The following is a 13706-nucleotide window of genomic DNA, read 5'->3' on the forward strand; positions in this document are numbered from 1 at the left end:
ACTGTGGCGTTACGCGGCTCTCGTACACAGAACTGTGGCGTTACGTGGCTCTCTCACACAGAACTGTGGCGTTACGCGGCTCTCGTACACAGAACTGTGGTGTTACGCGGCTCTCTCACACAGAACTGTGGCGTTACGCGGCTCTCTCACACAGAACTGTGGTGTTACGCGGCTCTCGTACACAGAACTGTGGCGTTACGCGGCTCTCGTACACAGAACTGTGGTGTTACGCGGCTCTCGTAGACAGAACTGTGGCGTTACGCGGCTCTCGTACACAGAACTGTGGTGTTACGCGGCTCTCGTAGACAGAACTGTGGCGTTACGCAGCTCTCGTACACAGAACTGTGGTGTTACGCGGCTCTCGTAGACAGAACTGTGGCGTTACGCGGCTCTCGTACACAGAACTGTGGTGTTACGCGGCTCTCGTAGACAGAACTGTGGTGTTACGGAGCTCTCGTACACAGAACTGTGGCGTTACGCGGCTCTCGTACACAGAACTGTGGCGTTACGCGGCTCTCGTACACAGAACTGTGGCGTTACGTGGCTCTCTCACACAGAACTGTGGCGTTACGCGGCTCTCTCACACAGAACTGTGGTGTTACGCGGCTCTCGTACACAGAACTGTGGTGTTACGCAGCTCTCGTACACAGAACTGTGGCGTTACACGGCTCTCTCACACAGAACTGTGGCGTTACATGGCTCTCGTACACAGAACTGTGGTGTTACACGGCTCTCTCACACAGAACTGTGGTGTTACGCGGCTCTCGTACACAGAACTGTGGCGTTACGCGGCTCTCGTACACAGAACTGTGGTGTTACGCGGCTCTCGTACACAGAACTGTGGTGTTACGCAGCTCTCGTACACAGAACTGTGGCGTTACGCGGCTCTCGTACACAGAACTGTGGCGTTACGTGGCTCTCGTACACAGAACTGTGGCGTTACGTGGCTCTCGTACACAGAACTGTGGCGTTACGCGGCTCTCTCACACAGAACTGTGGCGTTACGCGGCTCTCGTACACAGAACTGTGGCATTACGTGGCTCTCGTACACAGAACTGTGGCATTACGTGGCTCTCGTACACAGAACTGTGGCGTTACGCGGCTACCGTACACAGAACTGTGGCGTTACGCGGCTAACGTACACAGAACTGTGCCGTTACGCGGCTAACGTACACAGAACTGGTGTTTTTGTGATTCTCTCTCAGCGAACCCTGGAATTGGTTCTGAGGAACATCATGAGGGCGTCACGTCTGACACAGAGGAGCTTTACACACTGAGGACATTGAGGATCAGATCACTATTACTGAGAGCTCAATACTGCAGAGGATCAGGTTACTGCACACTGAACCACATGATGACACGGAAGTACGTGCGTGCGTGTGTGTGCGTGTGTGTGCGTGTCAGATTAAATGCTGCTGAAGAGACTCTGGAGTTCTTGTGTTCATACTGTGAGACACAGATGAAAGTCAAACGAGCTTGAGTTTGTGTAGTAGAGCAAACTGAGACAGACTTCAGATTCTTTCTCTCTCACACACACACACACACACACACACACACACACACACACACACACACACACACACACACAGACACACGCACACACACACACACGCACACACACACACACGCACACACACACACACGCACACACACACACACACACACACACACGCACACACACACGCACACACACACGCACACACACAGACAAACATACACAAACAAACATACACAAACACACATACAAACATACACAAACAAACACACATACAAACACACACACACACACAAACAAACACACAGACAAACAAACACACACACACACACACACACACACACACACACCATGTGATTCAGTGTATAGCTCTACTTCTGATTTATTCATCCCACATTTGACAAATTATGTTACGTTCATGTTGAACAGTAACTGATCTAACCCAATCACAGAGCGGGGTGAATGTGTGTCTGTGTGTGTGTGACCTGTGCGGCTCTTAGCATGCTGGGTAATGTGTGTGATGACTCACCCATGCTGTTGGTGGAGCTGCACCACATCAGCAGACAAGCTGTGCAGACGAGATTCAACACGCCGAACAGGAGGATCCTCCACGACTGAAACACACACACACACACTTAACATCAGATAATTCACTCATGAAACTGAGTGTGTGTGTGTGTGTGTGTGTGTGTGTGTGTGTGTGTGTGTGTGTGTGTGTGTGTGTGTGTGTGTTTCTAACAGTAGGGGTCAGAGTTCAGCCATCAGGCCTCATGGACACACACACACACACACACACTTAACATCAGATAATTCACTCATGAAACTGAGTGTGTGTGTGTGTGTGTGTGTGTGTGTGTGTGTGTGTGTGTGTGTGTGTGTGTGTGTGTGTGTGTGTGTGTGTGTGTGTCCATGAGGCCTGATGGCTGAACTCTGACCCCTACTGTTAGAAACACACACACACACACACACAGACACACAGTAACTCACTTACATCGGTCGCTTCAGATAAAGCAGGGACGTGCAGAGAGAAAACGAGCACATATATATATATATAAATAAAGTATAGGCCAAAAGTTTGGACACTATTATAATGTTTTTGAAAGAAGCCCTTAATGCTCATCAAGGCTATATTTATTTGATTTAAAATACAGGGGGAAAAAATGTAATATTGTGAAATATTACTACAATTTGAAATAATGGTTTATTATAATATACTTTTAACCTTTTATACTTTTTTCAGGATTCGGAGTTTAAAAAAAAAAGAACAATTTATTTAAAATAGAAATATTTTGTACCAATATACACTAGTGTTCAAAAGTAATATTCTTTCTTTATTTTAAAGAAATGAATAGGCTATTTTGATTCAGCAAGTGTGTGCTAAATTGATCAAAAGTGACAGTATAGACTTATAAAAGAATTTCTATTTTAACTAAAAATATTGTTCTTTTTACCTTTTTATTCATCAAGGAATCCTGAGAAAAGTATCACAGGTAAAAAAAACCTGTTTCTAACATTGATAATAAATCATCATATTATAGTGATTTCTGAAGGATCATGTGACACTGAAGACTGGAGTAATGATGCTGAAAATTCAGCTTTGATCACAGGAATAAATTATATTTTTAAAGTATATTAGAATAGAAAACCATTATTTTAAATTGTAATAATATTTTTGATCAAATAAATACAGGCTTGATGCGCATAAGAGACTTCTTTTAAAAAAATTGTCCAAATTTTTGACCAGTAGTACTGTACTATTACACTATTGCTGCATAATTATCAAAAATAATAAAGTCCTTTCACGTCAGCATTTGGCGTGTTGTTGTCCGCCTACGCGTCACATAACAGGCCTGTAGGTGGCGCTGGGCTTCATTTAAACAACTGTGATAGTTTTCTCAAATGGTGAACGGTGTATCAATATACAGACTAAATAAATAGTGACGTGAATAGTACTTAGCTACTCTTGGTGCAGAGCTTCGTAGTTAATTATCATCTATTGTTTAAACGACACAGATTCATAAATGTAAATTCATCTGTCCATGTAATTTGCAAAAGATTTATGAGTGACTGGAAAATTAGCGCTCCACTTCACATTATGCAATGAAATTTGATCTTGTGCCAGATGACGATTGTTCGGCGTATTATACATGACAAACTGGCTTCAATGAATTATGTAATATTTTAAAATATGTGATGTGGATTTTTAATTGAATCGACACTACTTTTTATTATTGAAAAAAAAAGGGTTAAAAAATGGTTTTGTTTATTCCTTCCTGACGTCGAGCCACACACACACACACACAAACAAACACTGAGAGAAGCACATCCGAGGTTCCCGAGCACACTGGGGGATTCCTGCGCTCACAACAGTGCACTTTCATTTTAAAACGCATAACTTTTCCTACGGTTATGTCTGCCGTCCACACACACACACACACACACACACACACACACACACACACACACACACACACACACACACACACACACACACACACACACAGCTACGGAGTTTTAGACCCTTGAAAACGGAGCAATCCTGGGGTTAGACACAACTTGACGCAAGAAATGGGAAGAAAAACGAAATAAATTTCAAGGTTATCATTTAATTCAGATGGATTTTCTTTTCTTCGTCTATCACGGTCAAATAAGAAACAGTAAACTACAATCAAGTCTAAGGACGTATCAAATAGAAATTTAAATCATAATCAAGAATCGATTTGAATAGAATTGCGAGGTACCAAAAGATTCCCACCCCTAATATAATAGATAATTCACTGATTAATTTTGCAACATTGAACACTAAACTGAATAAATCTGAATAATGACAGTAGTCTTTACAGCAGAATCTGCATCTCGTATGATATGATATATCGTACTGTATGATGAAGTGAAGCGTGTGTGAAGTGTGTGTGACGCAGGACTCACCCGTCGGTCTGACGTCACCAGACTGAACTCCTGCGCACACTTCCCCAGCACCGAGCGGTGGGTTTTGCGGAAGGGGTGAATGGTGCCCTGCAGTGATGGACAGATCAGATCAGAGAAACTACACTACCCACAATCCCCACACACACCGTTACCGTGGAAACAGTGATCAGTGACCTCCCATGGAGCTTCGCTCATGACAACACTCAGTAACGCCTGTCCTGATCCACTGCCATGTGCACGTTTGGGGTCAGTAACATGATTTTATTACTTTGTTTTGAAATAAATTAATACTTTTATTCATCAAGGATGCATTAAATTGATCAAAAGTGACAGTTGAGACATTTATAATGTCACAAAAGATTATATTTCAAATAAATCCTGATCTTTCAACTTTCAATAAGGGAAAAAATCCAGAGAAATAAAATTTGTCAGTTTCCACAGAAACATTAAATGCTTTCAACACTGATAATAATCATAAATGTTTCTTGAGCATCAAATCATCATATTATAGTGATTTCTGAAGGATCATGTGACACTGAAGACTGGAGTAATGAAATCCAGCTTTGATCACAGGAATAAATTACACTTTACTATATATTCACATAGAAAACAGCTGATCTACATGACAATAATATTTCACTGTTTTTATTGTATTTTTCAGACAGAAACATTAAAATAATCTCACTGACTCCAATCCGCTGACCTTTTAAACTTACTATATTAAAACTTTTTTTTTAAATAAACCAGTGTTTCAAATCCAAGAACTTGGCAAAAGTTTTCATGATATTTTCCCTTTCGTGAACATTAATAACGCGTGACGTCACATGTGATGTTATGATGAGCTTCACATCATATTTCACACATATATGAGCGTGCATGAGTCTTACCAGCACATATGTGTCACTCTCGTGCTTCTTTCTGTGCCCTGGAGCATCTAAAGATGAAAATGAAACACAGTTATTAATATTTCACAGACAGTCTGAGGAAAACAGCCTGAGAGAAACTCTCACCCGAGTCCTTGATGCCGATCACGTCCAGCACCACCATGTCAGGTTTATCCGAAGGCGACACTTTCCTCTCAGTGACGCCAGACGGCACTACATCAGGCTTATTACTCAGTTTTCTGCCGTAATAATCAGAAACATGACTGTGATATGGGTTATTATGAGCCATAACTGACGTGGACGAGCCGTCCAGCGCCATCTTTACTTCCGCGGAACGTCCTACGTCACGACCTGATCACATGGTTCACGACAGCCAATCACAGCGCTGCTATTCACTTACTCGGTTAACATCATAAAGATTTAACTACTTTATAAAACAAAAATGAAATGAGAGAGACTTAAAAAAACACATAGGAGGATAAACCAGAGATATTTTGGTAACACTTTACAGTAAGGCTCATTAGTTAACATTATTTAATGTGTTAACTAACCTGTATGTAACTAACATGAACTACGAGCAATACATATGTTACCATTAGTTCATCTTTGTTAACGTTAGTTAATAAAATACAGCATGTTCATTGTCAGTTCGTGTTAGTTCTAGCGTAGCCAGAAAAGCGTCTCTGGGTGTGCATAAAAACTGGGTGTGCCACATTTATTGTCAGATTAATGTGCAAAAAAACTAAAAAAAAATGAGGAAAAATCCAACCTTTAAGGACACCAATTTTCTTTGTGAATGAATAATGTATCGTAAATAAATAAATGTTCTTCCTTAAAATACAGGTTGCATAAGTAAGGACACCCCTATGTTAAATTCCCATAGAGACAGCAGATTTTTATTATTAAAGGCCAGTTATTTCATGGATAAACTTCCCTTGGCCTTTGGAATTAAAATATCCCACATCATCACATTCCCTTCACCATACCTAGAGATTGGCATGCATAAGACCATCTCTCAATGCAAATCATACCAGCTATTAGCCTAACTGAAATAACACCATGCCAGTCTCTAGGTATGGTGAAGGGAATGTGATGACACGAAACTAAACCACCTTTAGGGGGGCAGGTGACCGTGTTAATGATCAGAATCCGAATCAGAAAGAGCTTTATTGCCAAGTGTGCTTGCACACACAAGGAATTTGTTTTGGTGCTGAGGCTTCCAGTGGACTATACAAATACAACAAGAAACATGAAACATAATACTACAAATTATAAGAATAAAGAATAAAAATATAAATATATGAGAACAAAAAGTATCACAGTTGGGTTTAGTCAGAATAGACATTTCCAGTGAGTAATAAGTGAGTTATTGAGTCATTTAATCAAATGATTCGTTCAAACGGCTGAATCGTTCAGGAATGAGGCAGTTGTTTAATGGGTCATTGAAGCTTTGACTCAACCGATTCATTCGAAGCGCTGAATCATTCAGTAATGCGGTGATGTGTTCCGGTGAGATGCGCTGTGCTTCTGCTGTGATCTTTGTTTTTAACTATTTTCGCTGCTCAAATAGAACAAAAACAGTCAATATTGTGTCTAAAATGTAAGTGACTTGATATTAATTACCTTGTTTATTGAACTGTCATATGAAATTGTCACATTTTCAATTGTGATGGTAGCACTCGTGGTTGTGTGATGTTGCTTAACTCACTGTATCATATCATATGTTATAAATATAAAAACTCCACATTCCTTTTTAACCGCTGTATGTTCATTAAGTTTATTTGTGTGAACTGCGCTCATTGTTTCCATTTCTCCTCTTCTGCTCGAGCCTCAACAGCACAACCTTGTTCCCGTCAGTCAGCGGCTGTGTGCGGATCGGTTGGCGGTCCGAATGTCGGCAGATATTTTTTTTTATGATATTTCAAAAATTAAAATACATTTTAAATGTACAAATATTGTAAGTAAGCAACAATAGTCCAAGTTTAGAAAAACATTTTTATCAAGACTTTAAAAAATAATTCTGCATCTATTTTTAGGTGTGCCAGCTGCCACTGTGGGTGGCACCGGTACACCCTGGCACACCCGTGGCTACGCCTATCACAGTGCATTAACTAATGTTAACAACATTTTAATAAAGTAGTAGTAAATGTTGAAATTAGCATTTACAAAGATTAATAAATGCTGTATATGTGCAGTTTATTTTTAGTTCATGTTAATTAATATAGTTAACTAATGTTAACTAACGAACCTTATTGTAAAGTGTTACCGATATTTTTTATTTAGTTACAAGGATACAGGTGATATTTTTAAGTTATCTATATGAACGACGTTTATTTTAATAAAATTAATGGAATTGATGGACGTGACCAGGATTAACTATTAAATTTGCCGATTTAACTTTTTTATTTTTACATTTGCGTGACTTTATATTTGACAGGAGTACATATTGACGCCGGACATTGCGTCATCGCAGTATCTGCGCATGCGTGACTCTGTCCTCTAGTTCACAGCGGTTAGCTGCGGTAAAGCGTGCAGCAGTGTTGACTTTTACACGAACTGAATTCATATTCATATTCATATTCATCACTGTGTAATTCGCTTGTTGAAGATGGCAGGAACTCTTGCACGTAAAGCCGTGGATCATCTCCGCAGTAAAGAGTTCAGAGAGTATCTCATGAGGTCAGTCACTGTTTCTCAATAGTGCTGAGGTAAACAATGGCGAGGTTTGAGAGTTATTAAAACGGAAAGCAGTGAAATGACTCGCAGCTTCACACATAGACTGTTATGCTCATAATAAACAGAAAACTGCAGTTTATCGTGTGAAGGACATGATCTGCAGTTCCGCTGTGCACCTGCAGGCGGCGACAGATCCGCGTCATCACAGCGTCATCATAACAACAGTCCAGAGTTCAGCTGACACAAGACTGGCACTCATGAGCACGTCATCATGTGTCAAGCTGTATTTTACGGGTTTTATTTAATTATAAACCGCGCAGGTCATTATTGCTGTCACACGTCAATCTCTGCATATTCACGTTGTTACTATATTTTCATTCCAGAGGTTTAACGCCAGGAATGTGTCTCGTTATCGACTTCTGATGTTACGACACAATAAAACACTAACCTGTTACTCTCTGATTATAGATCTGAACTAGGATTGCTCTCTTTCTAAAGAGACACTCAAACAAAAGTGAAAATAATAGAAGTAGTAAAGCAAATGTGCTGAACTAAACATTTTTATTTTAATCAAAATATTTATTTTACAAAATAATTTGGACTCTAAAATTGCGTGAAAATCAAAGCCTTTTGTCTAACCAAGTTGAAATTATATACCACAAAAAATTTGCCACGAAAAGTTTTAGAGTTCCAATGTTCAATTTCAAAACCGTTTTCACAGGATCTATTTGAGTGTTTAAACTTTCGCTTGACTAAGTGTATGTAACACAACACCATTTTAAACTGAAACTGGAAAACTTTTAAAGCGTTTTGACTAGGGGTGTAACGATACACAAAACCCACGGTTCGGTTTTACCACGGTTTTCCCACCCGGTTCGGTTCGTTTAGAAAGCTAAAAAAAATGTAAATAGTGGTTTAGTGAAAAAATGGTGTCTTTAATTCAATTACAATTAAACGTTTTGCAAGGATTAAAAATCTGCTAATGCTGTAAACTATATAGGGAGCCGCACATTACTATAACATTAAAGGTTAACAACAGAGCCTAAATTCAGATGCTATTTATTAATCAACACTCAACACATTGAATGAAAACATGTAAACTGAACATAAGGCAGTTTTTGCATTAACTTTACTCTAATTTGTTATTGAAATATAATAATTTACACAGTTGCTGTCATTTTCATGAAAGATATTTTAAGGCTAGTGACAAGCTATGCAGTTTTATTGACGTCTTTCCGCTGCTGAAACACTGACTGAGCGATTACACGAGTTATGATGCCTTTCAGTAAGTATGCTGTATTTTTCAACATACCTTCAGGTGTCCATTGATGTTTATTCTGTAACTGAGGAAGAGATGATCGCGTTTACTCGCGTTTACTCCGCGCTGCCGCTTGAAATGAGGAGCTAGTACAGCGATCTGTCACGCCACATCAGAGAGCGCCAAAACGGCATTTATTGTTTGATTTTTGTGATCAAATAGTCAGAATTTGAAGATTACACCTTGCTTATTATCGAAAGTAACAAAACACGGAGCTTGCTATTATATGGTGTTAATGGTGGTTAGGCTACAAAACTGAATTCGTTGTGTACACATTCCAGGTCCAATGAGCCGGGCTGGGCGGGGCCGGGGTAGCAGGGGGCGGGGCCGGGGCGTGTTCGCTTCGCCATGAGAGTATCGCGATTCGAATCGTGGGTTCTGTATCGCGGTTCTTCGGTTCGGTTCGAATATCGTTACACCCCTAGTTTTGACGCTGTTCGTTTACACAACGATGGCGTTTTGGGGCCTGAAAACTCAAGCTTTTGAAAACGATGCTAAACCTTCTCCAAGTAAACAACAAAAACAAAACGGTGACATCGTGTGCATGCATATATTACATGTTCACTCATGCATATTACATGTTATTACATGTCCGTGGGGTGTTTTTTGACATCGCCACCTACTGGCCTGACATGCATAATACAGCCTCCTTAGTAGAGGTGGGCGATATATCGTTTAGACGATAATATCCAAATTGTTGTCTGGACGATATGCAAAATTGGGATATCGAATATTTCATAATTTGTACAATCCGACCCCCCAAACATGAAAAGAGCTGAAGGAAGTTAAAGAGGAAACAAATAACGCACACTATAACCTTCTAAACAATTATATGTAGCGATTTTAATACTGTAGGGGTTTGTTTGACTGCATTTTATTTTATTTTTTGTACAAAATTACGATCATTCCTCAATTGCACGAGAGTAGCCTAAGCTGCTACTAATATGCAATATACAACTACGAAGTTCTTACCTGTGTGTTATGACGTTTCTTAGGTTGAAGCAACAATCCAAAATCGTAGAGTAAAGCCGATGTACGATTAATAAAATTGCTGCTAGGAAAGGCAAAATATGCGTTGTTTGCGGGAAAATGAAGTCTGAAGTTAAAAAGTTTTTCTTAAATGTCTGTGGCGTCCTCAAGTGGCGAGCTTCGTGATTGCATCATTAGAAAATTGCGTTGTATGATGAGTCCAATAGATGGAAAACATTTTCCCAAGAGATCGGTTCGGTACGCATTACAAACCGAACCATTCCGGTGGTTGGATCATTTTTCCTGCCGACCAAAATCCGCGCTGGAGCGAACACCACAACGTTACGCAACATCAAATGGCAAATGTAATGAAAGCGGAACGAAACTCATTATTTTGTGCTTCACGGACCGTTTATCAGTTCGCACGAATGTCAGTGCAGCGCGAGCCGATCTTGATTAAGCGACACCGTTACTACATAAGAGATCCAGTAAACAAAGCATTTGAATTCTCCACTGAAGTAATAACATCGCTACGAGATCTAGTGAGAAGCGTTATAATTTCTCCATTATTAACTGATCAAACAGCGCTGACGTGGAAACCAGGAGAAACATGTTCCAAGTCCACAGATCAGCAACATTCACCATGGATTTAATGTAGTAACACTAACTTGTAACCATGGAAGTTTGGCAGAAATATTAAAATGCTTTCAAGTACGTCACGCATCTTTTTCCAGCACTTCAAAACTCAAATTTTATTTAAATGTTATTTTTAATGTGATGACCAAAACATTATTTGTTCATCCTTGAAAGATTACCCCCATTTATAAAACTAAAAGTTTCAAGATGTAGGAAAACTCACACTTATTTAAACATTTTTTCTTTTAATAAATAGGAAATTTCTACGGCATTTCTTTATTTTTGCTGTATCGAAAACGTACCGAACCGTGTCACCACTGTATCGTATCAAAACAAACCGTGAATTTTGTGAACCGTTACACCCCTATTAAAAATATACGAGAACAAGACTTATTGAATAATATTTTATTATTTAAAAAGTTTAGGAGTCTTTAAATCAATAATGTCTCATATCTTTATGTACTAGTAATTCTATACAATAATAGGTCAAATGCAGCAAGTCAAAAGACCAACTGGAACTTCTTTGCCAGTTTGCACACATTTCTTTGAAGGATTGCAAAAATATCGTCTGAATATCGATATCGAGATATTGAAAAAAAATATTGAGATAATCATACCCTATTCCTTAGTCATTTTCGCAGGTCCGTGTGAATGTTGTCATCTGTTTTCAGTACATTGTTGTCATGTAAACATACCCTAAAACAAAACACCATATTAAGCGGGACGTTGACAATAAACAGGCTGATTCATTCCTCAGTGAATTTACAGTTTTCTTTAGTAAATCATCTTAGGGTATAACTCGACAACGATGAACTAAAAATGGAAAAGTTTTTCACGTACAGACGACAACATTGTTAAATCGATCCTTGTTGACACGGATCCACGAAAACGACTGTAACCGCTGTATTCTGCTACCAGGCCAGTAGGTGGCGTTGAAACACTATAGACTGAACATGTAACACGCGTGTGCATGACATCACCGTCTTCACAGATTTGTATTTTTGTTGCTTACACAGAGACGAAAACAATACAATTTTCAAAAACTTGCACTTTGAAACCCGTTTTTAAAAGTTTGCGTTTCCCAAAACGCCTTTGTCGTGTAAATTAACGGCCAAAGCGCATAGAATGTTTTTAGTTTTTAGGTGAAAATGCTGTTGTGTAAACGGCCCCTGAGTAAAAGTGTTACCGTAAAGCCAGTTCTTGTCTTTGTGATTATTTTGAACAACCAGACACTTGATATTGTACATTGCTGATCTTCTATGGAATATGTTTTGTTTTGTTTGAACTTCTTGTTCCCGCCGGACCTGCTCTTCCCGTGGCATCGTCCCCTCAGCACGGTAAGTCCTCAGCATTATGATATCTTATTATTATTATTATTATTATTATTATCTTCATCATTGTATCTCCTGTTCCCTCAGCACTTCTGGGGTCCGGTGGCCAACTGGGGTTTGCCCATCGCTGCCATCAGTGACATGAAGAAGAGTCCCGAGATCATCAGCGGCAGGATGACCTTCGGTAAGAGCTGGACAATATTCTGAATATCTGACCTCTGACCTTTAATGCTCCTGAATCATCATCATACACTGCTGGTTTGTTGGCCAGAAGAACTGAGACTGAGTCTGGGTTCTCCCGAGGGTTTCCTCCTTCTGTCACTGATGGAGTTTTGGTTCCTTCACTGTCGGCTTTGGCTTGTTTAGTTGAGGACATTTAATAATCAACAGTATTATTGATCTCCTGCACTGACACCATTGATGAGTCGCACTCTGTGAGGTCAAAGGTGAACTCTGGCTCTGTTTCTCCAGCTCTGACCTGCTACTCGCTGCTGTTCATGCGCTTCGCCTATAAGGTCCAGCCGAGGAACTGGCTTCTGTTCGCCTGCCATCTGACCAATGAGACGGCCCAGCTCATCCAGGGCAGCAGACTCATCCGATACAAGTACGGTTATTATCCTCGTATACTGCTTACTGTAAATGCAGAATCACCCGATACAAGTACAGTTAGTATCCTCATATACTGCTTACTGTAAATACAGACTCATCCGATACAAGTACGGTTATTATCCTCATTAACGGCTTACTGTAAATGCAGACTCACCCGATACAAGTACGGTTATTATCCTCGTATACTGCTTACTGTAAATGCAGAATCACCCGATACAAGTACGGTTATTATCCTCGTATACTGCTTACTGTAAATGCAGAATCACCCGATACAAGTACAGTTAGTATCCTCATATACTGCTTACTGTAAATACAGACTCATCCGATACAAGTACGGTTATTATCCTCGTATACTGCTTACTGTAAATGCAGACTCACCCGATACAAGTACGGTTATTATCCTCGTATACTGCTTACTGTAAATGCAGAATCACCCGATACAAGTACAGTTAGTATCCTCATATACTGCTTACTGTAAATACAGACTCATCCGATACAAGTACGGTTATTATCCTCGTATACTGCTTACTGTAAATGCAGACTCATCCGATACAAGTACGGTTATTATCCTCATATACTGCTTACTGTAAATGCAGACTCACCCGATACAAGTACGGTTATTAACCTCATATACTGCTTACTGTAAATGCAGACTCATCTGATACAAGTACGGTTATTATCCTCGTATACTGCTTACTGTAAATGCAGACTCATCCGATACAAGTACGGTTATTAACCTCATATACTGCTTACTGTAAATGCAGACTCATCTGATACAAGTACGGTTATTATCCTCGTATACTGCTTACTGTAAATGCAGACTCATCCGATACAAGTACGGTTATTATCCTCGTATACTG

At 39.8% G+C, this 13706-nt stretch overlaps 2 protein-coding genes across 4 annotated transcripts in view; one reads left to right on the forward strand and one right to left on the reverse strand.

The window, feature by feature from the left end:
- Positions 1 to 5669, reverse strand: part of slc30a6 (solute carrier family 30 member 6) — a 32018-nt gene extending 26349 nt beyond the window's left edge. The window contains exons 1-4 of the mRNA XM_077237574.1: positions 5434 to 5669; positions 5311 to 5357; positions 4424 to 4510; positions 2025 to 2109 (exon numbers count right to left, since the gene is read on the reverse strand). Of these exons, the coding sequence (XP_077093689.1) occupies positions 2025 to 2109; positions 4424 to 4510; positions 5311 to 5357; positions 5434 to 5626 (412 nt within the window). The 5' untranslated portion in view covers positions 5627 to 5669. The remainder of the gene's footprint in view (positions 1 to 2024; positions 2110 to 4423; positions 4511 to 5310; positions 5358 to 5433) is intronic.
- A 2104-nt stretch (positions 5670 to 7773) lies between these two features.
- mpc1 (mitochondrial pyruvate carrier 1) overlaps positions 7774 to 13706 on the forward strand; it is a 320247-nt gene continuing 314314 nt past the window's right edge. For 2 of the 3 annotated variants that reach the window (XM_077237603.1, XM_077237602.1), the window contains exons 1-3: positions 7774 to 7990; positions 12325 to 12421; positions 12709 to 12841. In XM_077237603.1, coding sequence (XP_077093718.1) covers positions 7916 to 7990; positions 12325 to 12421; positions 12709 to 12841 — 305 coding nt within the window. In that variant the 5' untranslated portion in view covers positions 7774 to 7915. The remainder of the gene's footprint in view (positions 7991 to 12324; positions 12422 to 12708; positions 12842 to 13706) is intronic. The other variant, XM_077237601.1, reaches the window with a different exon arrangement.

The sequence above is a fragment of the Siphateles boraxobius genome, unplaced genomic scaffold (assembly GCF_051911475.1).
Source record: "Siphateles boraxobius isolate OS27281-9 unplaced genomic scaffold, OSU_SipBor_1 204, whole genome shotgun sequence".
Lineage (NCBI taxonomy): Eukaryota > Metazoa > Chordata > Actinopteri > Cypriniformes > Leuciscidae > Siphateles > Siphateles boraxobius.